The sequence below is a fragment of the Scyliorhinus torazame genome, chromosome 22 (assembly GCF_047496885.1).
Source record: "Scyliorhinus torazame isolate Kashiwa2021f chromosome 22, sScyTor2.1, whole genome shotgun sequence".
Lineage (NCBI taxonomy): Eukaryota > Metazoa > Chordata > Chondrichthyes > Carcharhiniformes > Scyliorhinidae > Scyliorhinus > Scyliorhinus torazame.
The window spans coordinates 66,821,681-66,840,988 of record NC_092728.1 but is presented as its reverse complement, the minus strand read 5'-3'; the positions used below and the strand labels follow the sequence as shown (position 1 = coordinate 66,840,988).

The following is a 19,308-nucleotide window of genomic DNA, read 5'->3' as shown; positions in this document are numbered from 1 at the left end:
GAGAAGGGTGTGTAGATAGCCTGGGTCACATTGAGATCCAAAAAAGACGAGGTGATGGGCGTCTTAAAAAATATTAAGGTAGGTAAGTCCCCAGGGCCTGATGGGATCTACCCCAGAATACTGAAGGAGGCTGGAGAGGAAATTGCTGAGGCCTTGACAGAAATCTTTGGATCCTCACTGTCTTCAGGTGAATGCTCCGGAGGACTGGAGAATAGCCAATGTTGTTCCTCAGTTTCAGAAGGGCAGCAAGGATAATCCAGGGAACTACAGGCCGGTGAGCCTTACTTCAGTGGTAGGGAAATTACTGGAGAGAATTCTTCGAGACAGGATCTACTCCCATTTGGAAGCAAATGGACGTATTAGTGAGAGGCAGCATGGTTTTGTGAAGGGGAGGTCGTGTCTCACTAACTTGATAGAGTTTTTCGAGGAGGTCACAAAGATGATTGATGCAGGTAGGGCAGTGGATGTTGTGTATATGGACTTCAGTAAGGCCTTTGACAAGGTCCCTCATGGTAGACTAGTACAAAAGGTGAAGTCACACGGGATCAGGGGTGAGTTGGCAAGGTGGATAGAGAACTGGCTAGGTCATAGAAGGCAGAGAGTAGCAATGGAAGGATGCTTTTCTAATTGGAGGGCTGTGACCAGTGGTGTTCCGCAGGGATCAGTGCTGGGACCTTTGCTCTTTGTAGTATTTATAAATGATTTGGAGGAAAATGTAACTGGTCTGATTAGTAAGTTTGCAGACGACACAAAGGTTAGTGGAATTTTGGACAGCGATGAGGACTGTCAGAGGATACAGCAGGATTTAGATTGTTTGGAGACTTGGGCGGAGAGATGGCAGATGGCGTTTAATCTGGACAAATGTGAGGTAATGCATTTTGGAAGGTCTAATGCAGGTAGGGAATATACAGTGAATGCTAGAACCCTCAAGAGTATTGAAAGTCAGAGAGATCTAGATGTGCAGGTCCACAGGTCACTGAAAGGGGCAACACAGGTGGAGAAGGTAGTCAAGAAGGCATACGGCATGCTTGCCTTCATTGGCCGGGGCATTGAGTATAAGAATTGGCAAGTCATGTTGCAGCTGTATAGAACCTTAGTTAGGCCACACTTGGAGTATAGTGTTCAATTCTGGTCGCCACACTACCAGAAGGATGTGGAGGCTTTAGAGAGGGTGCAGAAGAGATTTACCAGAATGTTGCCTGGTATGGAGGGCATTAGCTATGAGGAGCGGTTGAATAAACTCGGTTTGTTCTCACTGGAACGAAGGAGGTTGAGGGGAGACCTGATAGAGGTATACAAAATTATGAGGGGCATAGACAGAGTGGATAGTCAGAGGCTTTTCCCCAGTGTAGAGGGGTCAATTACTAGGGGGCAAAAGTTTAAGGTGAGAGGGGCAAGGTTTAGAGTAGATGTACGAGGCAAGTTTTTTACACAGAGGGTAGTGGGTGCCTGGAACTCGCTACCGGAGGAGGTGGTGGAAGCCGGCACGATAGTGACATTTAAGGGGCATCTTGCCAAATACATGAATAGGATGGGAATAGAGGGATACGGACCCAGGAAGTGTGGAATATTGTAGTTCAGTCAGGCAGCATGGTCAGCACGGGCTTGGAGGGCCGAAGGGCCTGTTCCTGTGCTGTACATTTGTTTGTTCTTTGTTGTTCTTTGTACATGCACTGATGAATAGCATTATACATTTGTCCAGTTCGATAGTTATATGCATTTATACACAGATATGCATGTATGCATATTTCCACAACTGCTTCTTAGCAAATGACCCTTAAATGGACAGTCTTGTCAAACGAGTCACAAAGAATGGTGTAGAAAATGGAAACCTCTCATCTTAGGTCAACATGAGTTCCAGGTTTTCTGAAAAGAAAAAAAAAAGGAGGAATAAAAGGTATTACCACATTTCTGAATATAACAGCCTTGAAATGAATGTAGCTTTTCAGCAATAAGCAGGGGCCGCACGGTTGCACAGTGGTTAGCACTGCTGCCTCACAGCATCTGGGACCCAGCTTCGATTCCGGCGTCGGGTGATTGTCTGTGTGGAGTTTGCACGTTCTCCCTGTGTCGGCGGGGACTTCCTCCGGTTTCCTCCCACAATCCAAAGATGTGCAGGCTAGGTGGATTGGCCATGCTAAATTGCCCCTTAGTGGCCAAAGATATGTAGGTTAGGTTAAGGGGTTATTGGGTTACTGCGGGGGAGTAGGCTTGGGTGGAATGCTCTTTCAGACTCAATGGGCCGAATGGTCTCCTTCTGCACTGTAGGGATTCTATGAATTGTTGTGAATAAAGTATTGACTGAGAATGAATGGACAGCATGACAGGCAGTTGCAGGAAACAAAGCCAGTTGGGTCAAGAGGCCCATTTCTGTGCTGCAAATGCAACATATATATTTTTTTAAAATCTGAAATTGGCCTACTGCTTTGCTTTCTTCCTTTTACTGTGGAATGGGTTTAAAAACATTGAAGTGGGTGCACCATGTGATTGGAAAATATAGACTCAGGTACAGGTCAGTTATCCAAAGAAATATCAAGGTTGCTGCCTCATTACAACTAATCTTCACCAAGTCAGAGATACAAAGATACAGAGATGCATTTCTCTAAAATATTCATAAGCATGCTGTTCAATTTTCAGATAGCTGTAAATTAATAATGTCCATTATTATTGAGTCCAATAAAGACCATTTCCTCTTTATCTTGTGACGAAAACATGTTGTGTAGGTGGCAGATAATGAGGATTTACTTTCAGAATAACAAGAACTGAGTCACTTATATTTGTCCTCTCTTTCGGTGCATTTTTTGAAAACTGTCATTTAACTGGAATTGCACTGTTTAATTTGCCAGCTCCTGACATCAGTCACAACACCCTGGGCTAGTGCCTGGTCAATTCCAGCCCCACTTGACCCGGAGTCGCAACGCAGGCGAAATTAGATTTTATTTAAAATACCTAAGGTCCTTGGTTGAGCCCAATAAACTACAGTCACCAGGTTTAAAACACAAGTAACCTTCTATTATGTTTAGTATTATAATTAAATGCACAGAAAATGTAACTGACTATTACCCCTTTCCAACTCTTCCCCCTTTCCTAACTCCCGCCACTTTCTACATACACTCACAGACAAACAACATAGAGGGGAAAGGGTGATGGAAAAAGAAATAAAATATAAATAAAATGGATAAGGATCTTTGGTTCACTGGGATGACTTCCAGTCACTGTCTTTCTGAAGTTCATGCTTGTGTTTTGGTACTTTTTCCTTCGAGGCTTGGGATGGTTTTCTCTGGAAATGTTGTCTACTTTCTCTGCAGACTTTGCATCATTTCAGGTTCACAGAAAATGATGTGCCAGGTGCTCACTGCTTTCAGAACAACAGAGCAGTTCTTGCACTTCAGCAAGCAGGAGAGAGAGAATGCGTTCCTTTCAGTTCCAGAGTCTAAACACTTCGGCTAAGTTATCTCAGGAATCATCATGCAGGAATCAATCACTGAATGCTGTCAGGCAGAACACTGACCCTGGCCAACTCACTGGTTGCCAGTTAACCAATCAAACTGACTCCCATCTAAACCTGGTACTTAAGATCCATTCGGTGCCAGGGAGTCTGGTTTCTCCTCGCCAAAGTACAAACCCTGGGAACACAGTGTCCTGACAAGCAGGCTGTATCAACCTTGAGCCTTCTTCTTGAAGGCACATCCTGATTATGGGTCAATGGACCAAGTAATAGAAAGAAAAGAAATGGGGACAAAGTAAATAACCAGGAAGGACACAAAAAGACCGATTATTGTTCATGTAGTGTTATAGGATATTGTTAAATATTTCTTGAAGAATACAAAGATATTCTCCTGTAATATACAGCGGTGTTTTTAAAACTTTTTTGCCCCGGACCCATTTTTACCAACCAGCCATCCTTCGGGGGACACACCGGCCGAACTTCGCGACCCACCATTTTCTCTTACCTTTAATGAGTGTGGTGAGCCTGGGCTTAGATTTGGTAGTCTAGAGTAGTGAAGAATGAGGAATCAAACTCAGCACGGAAAAAGGCAGCACGGTAGCATTGCGGATAGCACAAATGCTTCACAGCTCCAGGGTCCCAGGTTCGATTCCAGCTTGGGTCACTGTCTGTGCGGAGTCTGCACATCCTCCCCGTGTGTGCGTGGGTTTCCTCCGGGTGCTCCGGTTTCCTCCCACAGTCCAAAGATGTGCGGGTTAGGTGGATTGGCCATGCTAAATTGCCCATAGTGTCCAAGATTGCCCTTGGTGTTGGGTGGGGTTGCTGGGTTATGGGGATGGGGTGGAGATGTGGACCTTGGGTGGGGTGCTCTTTCCAGGAGCCGGTGCAGACTCGATGGGCCGAATGGCCTCCTTCTGCACTGTAGATTCTATGATTCTATGATTCTATAAATAGGCATTATTCTCTCAGGACTACGGAGCAAATGTAGAATATACGTTTTTGTAAGGGCCACGAAGAATCCAGCACGAGTTTTAAGGATACAAAGTAATAACATTTATTTACAATAACATATATATATAACAGCAGCAGCAACTTCCTGCTGGTTCCAAACTGGCCAGCTTTATTTATACATGGAGTTTACTAATGGTTTCTCCGCCCCCCTCATTGGGGAAGCTCATACTCCCACAGGATTGTGGGATTGTCATTAGTCCCCAACCAATGGTAAGCAGGCAGGTTATAACATCCTCCCTCCCCCCAAAGTCCAACGAATCCACCGAAGACCCTGGCGAAGGAGGGCATCGGACTCGATTTGCCGCAGGCCAGACACCATTTGCACGCGGCGCTGGATCAAGCGGCGTGTAATGAGACGGAGACCGGCGCTTCCGTGATGAACGGCGTAACGGTTGTACATCCGCGGCCCGTGGACCCGAGGATTCCCCCTTAAATGCGTCCTGTGTCTCCATCTCGGAGTCAGAGTCCGCTGCCTCCGTCATGCCCGCGTCTCTATCTCAATTCGGTTCTGTAACAACCTGCGCAGGCTTTGACTGAGGCGTGGGTTCCATCGTGGCGCTGCAGCAAACCATTCAAATGTTTATTGACTTTGGCTGGACAGGAACATCCAGCTGGCGGGAAGGACTGGAAAATCCCAGCCTATGGAAATGATTTCCAATTTAAAGCTGCATTAACACAGGCAATCGTGAGCCATGCCAAACTTCATAACACAAAGAGCAAAGGATGGCTGGATAGGAACTTAAAAGAAAAATGAAAGAACTTGTATGTATGTCACATTTTTTCTGTCCTCAAGGCTTCCCAAAGTGTTTTATAGCCAATTAAGCATTTCTGAAGTGTGATCGCTATTATAATGTAAGAATCATGGGGCCAATTTGCACACAGTAAAATCCTACATGGAATACTCAGGTATTAGCCACATAATCTGCATTGATAATATTTGTTGGGGAATAAATATTGACCAGGCTGCAGGAGAGATATGCCTTGTTCTTCTCCAAAACAATACCATGGAATCTTTGATAGCCACCCAAGAGGGCAGATGGGGCCTTATTTTAATGTCTCTTCTGAAAGCCTCTGACAGTGCAGTACTCCCTCAGTACAGTCTTACAATGAAATGTCAGGTGAGGTAATGTGCTCAAATCTTTGGAGTAGGACTTGAATCTAGAACCTCGCCATTCGCATCTAGATGCATACTAGAACATCTGACCAGGGACGATACATATTATGTAATATGCCAACCATGCTTGAAGCATGGCATCAAGAAGTGATAGTTGCAGGCCAGAATGCAGATTATTAGATAATTCCCCCCTCTCAATGATGTCTATAAATGGTTGGGGTTGATTTTATGTCTGTAATTTGTATGAAACTTTTCTCCACTCTACATTTTGTTGGAGAAGTAAACATGTTTGACAACGGTATAATATTCCTACAGGATGCGAATGCTTGTCTATCCCAATCTCCTTGCGGAACTTGAGCTCCCCCGCTAGGGGCCGTGTAATCCAATTACCTAGTGTATATAAGGTCAGCCAATAAGGCACCGGTCAGCAGAACCCAGTAGGAGTCTTCCAGCAAGTGTACCTATCTCGATGGTTAACAAAACTTTGTTCTTACGTTCACTCAGTGTTGACTCCCCATGTCCTTATTAAAAACCCCATGCCCATGTAGTGTTGCTGTCAAAGGTTTACTTATATGAGTTGTTGAGTTGGTCAGGTTTTGCCAGTTTTCTAGTCGGTGACAATTTACGATCACAATTATTTGAATTTCATTATGCAACTGAAATTAGTAAATAGACGAACCAAAAGCAAGATCGTCCAGAATTCACTTACAGTGAAAACAAAAACAGAGGAAAGTAAATAAACGCATTGTGATTTAAGTGTTCTCAACCGGTGATTTTCTGCTGCAACATTTGGCTGACAGAGTCCGATATATTGCCCCCCACCATTTCTGTACGTTTTCCAATTTTTCAGATAAAGTCAATCTCATCTGGTAAAAAATTATTGAACTTAAATGAATGCGAAAAGTGAAACAACTAGTGATGCATGGGATATACATAGAAAATGCTGCATTTGCCATCGTGCTCTTCTGTAATGTTTTGATTGATGTGGTGAATAGTACATTTTGGGGTCTGGAAGTACATAACATCTTGTGGCAATTTGTTGTCTGCATTGTACAAAATTTGTTTTTTTTAAATTAACTAATACCCGAAGCAAAAAGAATACTCCTTTTTATTGCTTGCTGTACTGGTCGATCGAAGATTACTCATACTCCACTGATACAAGTAGCTCGTGTATCACCACATCTCATTATTACATACCAAACAGAATGACACAGATCCTTTAACATTACCAAAATATATTTTAATTCTGCTATATAGATATCATTTTCCATGTACTCACTAATGGCAAGGAACCTTCCTTACTACCAGTGCATACTGGCCATAGTTTTCTAGTGTGTGGTGCTGGACAAGATTCTTTGCTCTCAACACATACCTGGAAAATTACCCCGAAGATAATAATCGCTTATTGTGTCAGGTAGGCTTCAATGAAGTTACTGTGAAAAGCCTTTAGTCACCACTTCCCTGCGCCTGTTCGGGGAGGCCGGTACGGGAATTGAACCCGCGCTGCTGGCATTGTTCTGCATTGCAAGCCAGCTATTTAGCCCACTGTGCTGAACCAGCCCGACTGGGGATGGTGATGAATGTTGAAAATTGTTGTGTATTTTATATTTTGTTGTTGCAGTATTATTTAAAACCTCTGGTTTAAAATATATACAGGCAGTATGTCTGCTAAAGCTGTGATGAAGGGGTCACAAAATGTATGGTAATCGTTGATTCTAACCATTTACTTGACTACAGAGAGATGACTAATGGAACATTGTTTTGATTGCTGGAGGTTTCCTGGGGTGTAGATAATTTGAGGGATTGTGTTTAGTCCTAGCTAAGCAGGTCATAGGACATCTTAATGGGATACAGATGATGTAATTAATGGGAGGAGCCAGGTCTGTCTGTAGTTTTGCAGTCTGTTATAATAATTTAAGTTGAACATCGTGGCCATCGGATTCTAGTCTAACAAGACAGAAGGATTTTTAAGTTGTTCCTAAGAGTCTCTCTCCTACGTTCTGCACAGAGAACAACAATTAACCCTGATTTGCTAACTTTATTTATGTGTGGATTTTGAACTGTACTGGGTTGCTTAGTTGCAAAGTATATAGTGGCAGGTGTAGGTAGTGACTTAAAGTTCTTCCTATTATTTAAAGACTGTAAATTGTAAATATATTGATTTGATTATTGAAAAGCGTTTAATTCTATGTTTAAATTAAATTTTATTTTAACATAAACGATACCTATTGGTCAGCGCCATCATTCCTGGGGTGAAGTATCCTTTCCTCACAGTTTTACAAATTGCAAATTGTTTGGGCTTTCTCGTCCTGTATCCTAACAAAGATTGGGATCTGGTCAGGTATTCTCACAAAAACTGGGGTCTGATCTGATATCCTAACAGGTCATCCCACCAATGTTAACCAGCGCTGATCGCACCAGAATTTACAGAATCAGCAAGGTGGGGTCCCCTTTTACATAGGCCTGGTCGGCACAAATGCGACTATTCAGGGAAATCAGGCATCAACCTGCCATATTGAAGGCAGAATGGCAGACCTATTCTCGCCAACCTTCTCCCAAAGACTCCATTGGTCTCTTTAGCAGTCATACTACCTGTATGTATTTTAAACGAGAGTTTTTAAATAACATTACAAAATATACATTGTAATTTGTAAAACTGTGAGGAAAGGCTACTTCACCCCAGGAGTTAGGATTGTGACCAATAGATATCGTTAATGTTGAAACAAAATGTAATTTAAACACAGGATTAACCACATCAACATCGAATCGTTGGGCGTGATTCTCTGTCGGCTGACCCCGGAATCGGGAAACCCGATTGAGCGGAGAATGCCGAAATCGTGGCAGGCGCTGGTTTCAATCCAAATCACAATTCTCCGTCATCTTGACAGTGGTGTTAATTCATTCCAGAATGCACGTCCAGTAAACCCAGGGGCGGGTGGCACTGATGGTTACAGGCGAATGGGCTGTGTGGCCGGGGTGACCGCTGTACTGTCTGAGGCGGTGCCCAGGCACGGACTGCCATTGCCGTGGAATGGTAGGCAGCCATCTTGCGGTGCACTCCACTGGCCACGCACCTTGGACCCTGGTTCTACAGAGTGACACTGGCCGTATGGGTGCCCCCACCCCAGTACCTCCGCACATCAGCCCCCACCCTCCACCCCACCACCCCTGCACTCCAGCCTCACGTGTACCAGCAGCGCCTGTCATTTGAGGACAAGCCAGACCATGCATCCCATTGAAGACTCCGGCTGAACAGGAGGACAGTGCGACATATCTGCCTGATCATGGCCCATCTAACACCGCGGAGGAATGGGGGAGGTCACCTGCTCCCGGTAGCCGTCAATGTGACGGTCGCACTGAACCTCTATGCCATGGGGTCCTTCCAGGCACTGAGTGGGAACCTGTCCGGGATCCCACCATCGCCGACATGCCCCGGGTCCAGGGGGTAATCGACGGCATGCAGGTGACCCTACGAGCACCTGCATATGACAGGCCGCTCCGCTATGGGTCTAATCATGTGTCTTGTCTTGTCTGCTCACTACTTGTGTTTGGTTTCTTCTTCAAAATCATTTTTTTTTTACAGATTACACGTGAAGGCTTGAACCAGAAACTGCATTTTGCAGCACACATCACACAGAAAATACTACTTTTTGAGCTATAATTATCACGTTTGCTTTCTTATGGCCATGTATGAAAACTGTAATTTTGTCTAAATTGCACTGTAATTGTAATTGGTATAAAAGTTCCGGTGGCAATAAAAATGCCTGTTCTGATTAATAACAAAATCACTTACGCCAACAAATGTTCGCCCAGCAGTTTAACCCAAAGGCCAACACGAGCAGTCATCTCAGTCCAATCACAGTATATCAAAAGTAGCTTTCCTTTTGGTTTATTCTGCAGTGAGGTGTGGAATTGTGCTATTGGCACAGTGTATGTCTATTTAGCCAAATATTGAATTACTTTGCTGTGGGAGCAGCTATAACCTGGCGTGCCTGGAGTCAAACAGCTTCATGCAAACTCAATACAAACGTTGCTTGGTTCTGAAGTGTGCAATCCTGGCTTTCTTCAAGAAGCTTTTAACATTATTCTGTTCAACACTGTGGTTAAACACTTGTGCTTTGTTACAAAGATTTCCTGAGTGTATATCTGTGTGGCTCAAAAGATCATTAGCTGATGCATGAGCTAGGTTACCATTTGTTTATTTCATTATGGTGTTTCAACTTAGTTCCTACATCACTGTAAAATGATTGAATAGTGAGACCTTCATCTGTACAACTTTGCGTAAAGGTGATCTGTTGGCAAATGTTTTAAAAAGTGTTTTTTTCCCCCAGTATTTTTGAAGTAATTCATAACAATTCTCGTATATTGATATTAGTAACTTAACAGTGGTTAGCACTATGGCTTCACAGCACCAGGGTCCCAGGTTCAATTCCTGGCTTGGGTCACTGTCTGTGCGGAGTCTGCATGTTCTCCCCGTGTCTGCATGGGTTTCCTACGGGTGCTCCAGTTTCCTCCCACAAGTCCCGAACGACGTGCTGTTAGGTAATTTGGACACTCTGAATTCTCCCTCTGTGTATCCAAACAGGCGCCGGAATGTGGCGACTGGATGATTTTTACAGTAACTTCATTGCAGTGTTAATGTAAGCCTACTTGTGACAATAAAGATTGTTATTATTATTATTATTATTATGCTCTTGTATTTTACACCTATGTTATTTTGCATTAGAACTGCTTGATCAGGATAACGTCACGTGGGAGAGAGGCCTTAGTTACAGACTTTGGGCTGGCACGAGAAGTCGTTGAGCTGCCTACAAAGGATCTGGAGCGGAAGCTGTCCTTGGTCGGGTCAGCTTTCTGGATGGCACCAGAAATGCTGCGTGGTGAACCTTACGATAGAAAGGTAAAGTGTGACCAATATTCCCACCGTTATAAATTTGGAATATGGCAGAATTCCTCTTGTTCACCTTTTTCATACTATAACTAATTTGAATGTGTAGCTTTAACAAAATAGGCAAAACAAAGCATAAAAAAGGATGGAAGTACAAACATAACATGAAATCACGCTATCTCATCTCTTTGGATGAGGTCCAGTTTAAATGTGCTGAGAGATTTGTCTCTCACATGCAATATTATTCTCTACCTTCCATTTTATGTTCTTACTTGTTTGGTTCAATCAATGGTTTATTTTCAAACCATCCGGGACTGAATGGGTTAGAGTTAAGCTTTGTTGAATTTTAGGCAGATACTTGTCAGTACACTAACTTGGGAGGCCTAAACCTGGTGTGGAAATGGCACCAGACTCCATTAACAAGCTGCTAATGCCTATCACACTTCCACAGATAGCTTGTGCATTGAAGAAGAAAACTCACTACTCCCTTTTGAAGGGCAAGTAGGGATCAGCAATAAATGGCAGCCTCCCCAGTGAGGCTCATATCATGCTTTGGGGTCCTAGCGATGCCATAAGATGCCAATTTCCATGGGCTAATGATAGAGCTGCTATTAACTTTGGAGCCCCTGTAAAGGGCCTACTAAATATATCCTAAACCAATGAAGAAATACTTAAATCATTAATGATTAATTCCTTATTCAATAAGTGCCTGGGTCTACATTCAATAAGGTTGGAACATTATGGGCCACTCCTTTCATAGTTTCACTTTATTGTGGCCAATGTTTGTGACTAATCGTTTCTAGTGAGTAAAATCTCATTATACATTTAATGCAGAGCATACTTCATTGTTTCCCTGAAGGATTTAATTAAGAAGATAGTATCACTGCCACAGATTTTTGTCCCCATTGGAAGATTCGATTTAACCTGTGTTCGACTCTTAGTGCACTGTTTCATGTATTCTTGCATTTTCCTGTCCACACTGTTGTAAACAGTTAATAATTTTATTTGAAACACGTTGATAGTTCTGTCGAACTAGCACAAAGCAAGTGGTCTTGTTAGGGATTAACCATTGGGCTAAGATACACAAATCGAGGAAATTGAACCGTTAACTGCCTAATTCGTGGGGAAACCAACAAGTTCTCACCCCCTTTCAGTCGTCGGTGAAACGGACTTGGGATCACATTTGGTTGTTCAAAACACAATCACCTTCATGTTACTTCTTCACAAGCAGTCCCTACAGTAGGCAGAGTTTAAAATGAGCAGGTCATGTACTTTGGATCAGTGAAAGATAAATCAACATATTTTCTGAATGCTGGAAATGTTGTGGAGCAACAGGTCTAAGGTGTCCACGTGCACAAATGAGTGAAAGCTGGTGTACTGGTACAAAATATCGAATGGCATACTGGCCTTTATCTCACAGGTCAGGATTTTCCACTCCCCGTTTGCAGCAGGCTTCATGGCAGGAAGGGGGAGGGGGGAATTCGGCGGGTTGGGCAGAAATTGATTTTATGCTGGAGTGAAATCACATTGGGATCATCCAATGGTATCCACCATGGCGGATTGCAAATCTTGCTGGAGGCCGACATGAAACCAATTTGAACCCTACTAACGGAATGCAACAGAAAGCCCTCCAGAATCGTCCCACCACACCCATTTTTGATTAAGCAGCAGGAAAACATGCCAGTCCAGAAGCTGGAACTTTAGGGTCTTGCTCTGATAGCGGACATCCGAGAAGAAGATGCTGGAGGCCTATAGTTACCGGAGCCTGGAGGAACGCGTGCATCAAATGGTGGGTGTGTCTCATGCCCATGGTTCTGCTGCAAAGCAGTTCCCGGTAGGTGGGCGGTCTCCACGTAGCAACTTCGACTTCACTGTGCCTCAGAACTGCTTCAGAATTTCAGGGACAGCACCATGGACTTGCAGCATCTTCGAGGATTTCGCCAATAGTGTTGGGAGGAGGGGGGTGCGGGGTGCGGGGGGAGCTGAGTTAGGAGGGAGGGCCAAAGGTATTGGTGGGATGAAGTTGGGAATGGGGGGGTGTTGAAGGTATTAGGGGTGAAGTTGGGAGGCGGGTGCGAAGGTGTAACGGGAGGAACGATTGAGGGGAAAGGAAACTGTAAGGGAAAATGTGTAGGGAGGAAGGTTTATGCAAGGGGGAAAGATGTAAGGGGGAAGAAAGCTGTAAGGGAGCATGTGTAAGGGGAGATCAAAATATCCAGGTGAACATGCAAGGGAAGGCTCTGTGGAGTCAATGTGAGCCTCCCGGGGAGTAAACTCCATGTTGGCCTGACCGGTGGGATGGCGAGTGTGAGAAGGAGCAGAGGGAGCTGGGAGGGTGAGGGTGCAAAGGTACCAATAGAAGGAGCAGCAAAGGGGATGTTGGGGTCACGGCAACAAATGCGCACCCTGGGAAGGATGAGACCTGGGAGGTCAATGGGGAAGGGGGTGCGATATTCACAAAGGTAGGGAACCTGCACATTCACCTGGACATCACTAAAGAAGAAGGGTTTGGGCTGGAGGGTAATAGTGGGGATATGGAAGTTGATGCCCGGTGGGGAGATTCCACTGTTGGCAAAAGTGACTGCGGAGGGGAAAGGATGTCGGAGCTCACCAAAAACTATCATGTTGCAAACTGAAAGTGAGCAGAGCCTCATTTTGGCCGGGCAGAGGTGCTTCTTGGGAGCGCAATCAGTGGGTGGGTGGAGGCACTGGTCAGCTCAGATGGAATGCTTAAAGAGAACCCCAGCAGACAGCATTGAAAATGCTCGGGACAGTGAGATGAGTGTGCTGGACAAAGGTGTCGCGTTCAAAGGTGTTAATCCTCCACGAGTTGGAAGGCAGAATCCAGAGGCCCGTCATCTGACTCCAACCTGACAGTTGCCTATTCCCCAGAAGTCTGCCGTATGCCAGGGGCTCGCCTACCTGTGTCTCCTCCTGCTGTGGTCTTGTGTCTGTGCAGTGACTGCCGGATAGTGAACCTGAGCCTGATATTTTTTTATTCGTCCATGGGATGTGGGCATTGTTGGCTGAGCCGGCATTTATTGCCCATTCCTAAGCGCACTTAAGAGTCAACCACATCGCTGTGGATCTGGAGTCACATGTAGCCCAGACCAGGTAAGGACGACAGATTTTCTTCCCCGAAGAACATTAGTGAACCAGGTGGGCCTTTACGACAATCGACAATGGTTTCTTGGTCACCATTTAGACTTTTAATTCCAGGTTTTTTTATTGAATTCAAATTTCACCATCTACCATGGCGGGAGCATGGATTACTAGTCCAGTGACAATACCATTATGCCACTGCCTCCACTCAGTCCCACTGAGGTGTCCATCTCTGTGCGGGTGGAGGGTGTGGGTAAGGCACTGTGATGGGTCTGCCAGGCTGCTTACTTCAAGCTCCTGAAGAGAGGAGGTGTCCTTTTGGCTGGAGGGTGAGGACTGACCGGCAGAGGGTGCTGGTCACCTGGCAGAGTTCCTCGTGAACCAAAGTATAGATAATTAGTGCATGGCAACAGAGTCAGAAACAATTGCCTTGAGACAGGAATGATCTGATGCAGAATCCTCATGTGAGTGTTCACTGCCAACCTCACCATTGCCATGGGCTTAATCCATGTTCTCACCAGCCAGCGGGATGGAACGTTCCTCAAAGTATGTGAGGGGCCTCATGTCGGCCACTCCACCCCTGGTGTGGGACTCGTGCTGTGAGCCTACTTCTCCAGCATGCAAACAGATGGAGAGAATTGTGAGCAGGACACATGACATGGCAGATAATAAGCATGTGTGGAATATTTGTGTGCTGAATGGAGCCATGGAGAGAATGAGGATGCACGCTCCGAGAATATGAGCCTGTTGGAAATGTGAGGGTATGTGTGAGTTATTCGTGATGTCCCCTGAGGTGTGAGATCCCTGTGGATGTGCAATGGGTATATGAGGTGGCTGACTTACCCTGGCACAATGGATGAGGTCATTCTATTCCTGCACTGGCTAGCTGATGTTCTCTGTGCTCCACTGGCACTGCCCACCACTGCCACTGCCTCTCATGGACCTCGTGCAGCCAGAGCAGGGTAGAGGACATTGTGGCGGAGCCCAACAATGTCCAAAAGAGCTCCCATAATGTGTCATTACATATGGGGGCTGTTCTGTTCCTGGCTTTTGGGACCATCTGTCCCATGGAGCAGTCCTGGTCTCTACGTGAAGTAGGCTGTGCTGTACTGCACATTAAATATCGTCCCTGGAGCGAGGAAGCGCTGAGGTCACGGTGTGGCGGACAACTCCTAGCACAACCACTAGCAATCCTGCGTGTTTCCCGTGAATCCATTATTAATGAAGTGGGATGCACCAGGAAGCGGACAAAGTAGTGCAAAAACACGCCGTAGCGGTCAGCGGAAAAAACATAGGTCGGAATGCTCCGGTCATTGCGATTGATTTTTCCCACTGGCAGCGCATCCCCACCAGCGGATTTTGTGGTGGCGTGAGGTCGTTACAATGGGAAACCCCACTAAAAAGCTGCGGGAATATAGAATCCCACTGCCAGTTAGCGATGCGCCACCGAGAAACATGGCTGGGGCCAGGAGAATCTCGCCAATAGTTTTTCACGTCTGCTGCCGCGCTTAGTGCAATTCAGGGAAAATTCCGCCTGAAGGGTTTGGAATACAAAATGAAGGAAGTGATCTTATCTGGAATACTGCATTAGCATTAGATACTGACCCCCAGAAAAATATATTGGCTCTTTTCGGGATGCAGCATAGTCATCAGAATTCGAGCAGAATTTCAAGGGTTGAAACATAATGATAAATTGCATAAACTTGTTTTTTATTCCCTCAAGTTTACGAGATTGAAGTGTAATCTACTCCAGGTGTTTAAAATGATAAAGTGATTTATACAGTAGATATGAGGAAACTATTTTGCCTGATGGGACATATCCGGAATACAAGGATGTAATCTTAAAATTAGAGCTAGATCTTTGAGGAGGGAATTCAGAAAGCATTTTTCATAGTGTATATCTGGAATTCTCTCTCCCAAAAAGAGACAAATTCTGAGTCGATTGAAATCTTCAAGAATGAAATGGACAGAGTTTTGTGAGGTAAAGGTATTGTGGGATATTGCGTGAAAGTGAATATTGAGGTACAGATTAGCCAAGATTCAGTTTAATTTACTGGAAGAGCAGGATAGAGAAGCTGAATGGCCTACTCATGCTCATGGTCCCTCAGATTTTAGTGCAATTCTGATGTATCTAATGGCCGGAATCTTTCAGCCATTCACACTGATGGGATCTTCCAGTCCCCCAGTGATGAGGGACGCATTCAACGGGAAACCCCGTTGACAAAGGCGGGACCAGAAGATCCCGCCGCCGGCCATTGGCGGGTTGCCTCCGTAGCTGCGAAACATGAGGCGGGTTGCAGTGAAAATCCCATCCAATGTCTCAGACGTAATTTGCCTCTGTCCGATTCACAACTGAAAATGACCTCCCCACTGTAAATCGCAAAGAGGTTACTAATTACTTCAAACTTAGGAAGACAGCAGCCCTAGCCAAAGTGTAGAGCAGGAGGACTTAGAACTTGATTTCTTCAGGGTCGCAGCTATTTCCAGATGTAAGCCGGGCTGTTCCGGCCCTCCATGGTGGGACCTACTGCGGGAGATTGGGCGAGCTCACCCAAAGGTCCATTGACCTTTGGCAGGACTGGATGATCCTGAGAGCGACCAGGCCTGGAAAATCTTACCCATAGCGTTGATATGCGCTATTCGTGCAAACTACACTCAGTTCACATTACTCTACTCTGCTACTCTGCACTTTCCATTTATATTTCTTTCTAATGTAATTCTTGCACGAATACTAAAATGCACCACTTGGGATAACATAATTAGAGATCTTAAGAACAATTTGATTACATAATTTGGAAGGGGGATATGCTCATCCACGCAGACCCTGTGAGTTACGTTTTACTTTTACTTTGTAAACCCAGAGTTTTGAGTGATCTATCATGTGAAAGTGCATTATCGGCTGTGATAAATACCATTATCCACAAGTTTTTGAAGGTATGTTGATGTCTGGCATTATATTGGGCACTGGACTGACAGTTGTTCTTAACTGTTATATATCTTTCAGGTTGATGTTTTCTCCTTTGGGATAGTATTGTGTGAAATACTTGGCAGAGTCACTGCTGATCCTGAATTTCTTCCCAGAACGCAGGTACCTATAACTTGACTGGTGAGCAGTCCGCACCTGAACCTCCAGAATAGCAGGAAAATCGTACTTTTAAGTCGATGATGGAGGCATTTTTGGTGGGAATGGATTAAATTCAAAAACTTTGTATCATTTGAACTTTTGGATGGTTAAATCTTTTTGTTTAACACAGTGGAAGCCCGAATGCGATCATCCCCTTGAGTGAATTGTGGAGGTCGACAGAAAAAGATTTAAAAGATTCTCCATCTATTCACGGCAATGGGATTCCCCGGTCCCTTTGTAGTGAATGGGAGATTTGGCTGAGCGCCACGTTCTCCGTCCTCGCTGGCCGCGGTAACAGGGCGGACTCACAACGGAGAACCCCGGCTTTCATTTTTTTTCATTTCCACATTGAACGAAGTAGATGGGAATGAAATTGAATGCTTAAATATCCTAATATAAACCAGCATATGATTTATCAATGTCCTCCCCGATTCACGGTCACAGAGCAACAATTACACAACTGTAATTAAATGTTAATTAAATGTTAAGAGAGAGAAGGTAGGTGGTCATTCTAAATGCAAAACTGAATATTTTCAATTGGATGTCACACCATGATTTTGAGAGCAAATTTCATAAGATAAGACCTGACACGGATGTTGGTAGTGGAGGTGGTGTCACAGTGGTATTGTCACCAGACTAATACTGCAGAGACCAGGGATAATGCTCTGGGGCTCCCGGTTCGAATTCCACCATGGCAGATGCTAAAATTTTAATCCAATAAAATTCTGGATATGAAATCTAATGATAACCATGAAACCATTGTTGATTGTCATAAAAAACAATCTGCTTCACTAATGTCCTTTTGGGCAGGAAACTTACCGTCCTTACCTGGTCGGACCTACATGTGACTCCAGATCCACAGGAACGTCATTGACTCAGAAATGCCACTCAGTTGAAGGGCTACCAGGGGATTTATACCCATCAACCCACCGCTGCTCTCTGGAAGTGATATTGATTGTGCAAAAGGTGCTCAGACTGAACTTAGCCTTCAGTAACCCTGTGTTACTAGAATAAATTATAGATGTGACGAATGCAGATGTTCACGAAGACAGCCGGAAACAGTTTTTTTTTGAACCAATTAAAGGGGAGTTGAAGAATCTTCCATTGGAAAGACCAGCTTTTATTTTTATTTTTCCAACCAATTAAGGGGCAGTTAGCGTAGCCAATGCACCTACCCTGCACATCTTTGCGTGTGGGGGTGAGAACTACGCAGAAACAGTGACCCAGGGCCGGGATCGAACCCGGGTCCGCAGCCCTGTGAGGCAGCAGTGCTAACCACTGCGCCACCGTGCCGCCCCTGGAAAGACCAGCTTTTGCTGTGGTAATGGTAAAGAAAGCAGGAAACAAAAAAAGAAGACACACTTGCGTTTATATAGCGCCTTTCAGGACTTCAAGATTTCCCTAAGTTCCTTACAGTGATTGAGGTAATTGCGAGGGTAGTCGCTTTTGAAATTCAACCAAACCATCAGTTATTTCTCTGTGAAACCGACAGCAACTTTTAACACTCACATATGCACAGTCCCAGGGTTACTGGCATTGATCCACAACTCCTCCATAGGGTGCATTGCTGAAGTCTTTACAGATGGTAATGATAGAAATAACTTGATTTTGACAGTGATTTCCACTTTTTATGCTGTTAATCTCAGACGAATGTCCCTGACAAAGCTTGTGCCTTGTTGAATGAGGTGTAACTTGGTTTTTAATGTGTCACGGCATTAATGGGTGGCACGGTGGCACAGTGGTTAGCACAACGTCAGACCCAGGTTCAATTTTGGTCTTGGGTGGCTGTCTATGTGAATTTGCCACGTTCTCTCTGTGTCTGCATGGGTTTCCTCTGGGTGCTCTGGTTTCCTCCCACAGTCCAGAGATGTGCAGGTTAGGTAGGGTTATGGGGATAAGACGGGGGAATGGAGTAGGGTGCTCTTTCAAAGTGCCCAATAATATTGATGAGCTGAGTGGCCTCCTTCTGCACTGTAGGGATTCTGTGGAAACCAAGTCTAATTTCTGCTGAACAACCTCTCTAGCCCTGCACAGCAACCAACTTAGCATCTACTTGTCAAAAAGCTGACTGGTGCCAAAGAAGCAATTTTAAACTATTGCCTAGTAAATAAGCCTGCCTCACCGGCAGCGGGATTCTCCGTTCCCGCCACCTACCAATGGAATTTCCCATTGTGACCACCCCACGCCGCCGGGAAACCCGTGGGCATATGTGTGCTGCCGGCGCTACAGAAAATCCCACCGGCTGAGAAACCTGATGCAGTTTAACTTGGCAGGTAGAAAAGCTGAATATTATTCTTAAATAGATTTTCTCAAAACATTTTCTAGGATTATGGACTCAATGCTGAAGCATTCAAGGAAATGGTGAATGGCTGTCCAAAACGTGTCCTGGAGTTAACTGTTAACTGCTGTAAGGTATGGCGTATTTATGACTTACCATTGCACCCCCACCCCAAAGGCATTTTTTTTTAGCGAGCAGAGGCGACCTGCCATTGGCCAGCAATGGGATTCTCCAATCCCGCCATGTCCAAGGGGCTGTGCATGCCCCGCACCCTCCACTCCTGGGAACACGAGGGCACAGACCCCATCCAAACCACCAACGGAGACAACCCAACAGAGACACC

General features: G+C 44.9%; 1 protein-coding gene across 5 annotated transcripts in view; it reads left to right on the top strand.

Annotated features, from left to right (window-relative positions):
• The window catches only part of LOC140399103 (dual specificity testis-specific protein kinase 2-like), a 153,916-nt gene that overhangs the window by 121,993 nt on the left and 12,615 nt on the right, over positions 1 to 19,308 (top strand). For all 5 annotated transcript variants that reach the window (XM_072488270.1, XM_072488268.1, XM_072488269.1 and 2 more), the window contains 3 exons: positions 10,300 to 10,473; positions 16,568 to 16,651; positions 19,013 to 19,099. In XM_072488270.1, coding sequence (XP_072344371.1) covers positions 10,300 to 10,473; positions 16,568 to 16,651; positions 19,013 to 19,099 — 345 coding nt within the window. The remainder of the gene's footprint in view (positions 1 to 10,299; positions 10,474 to 16,567; positions 16,652 to 19,012; positions 19,100 to 19,308) is intronic.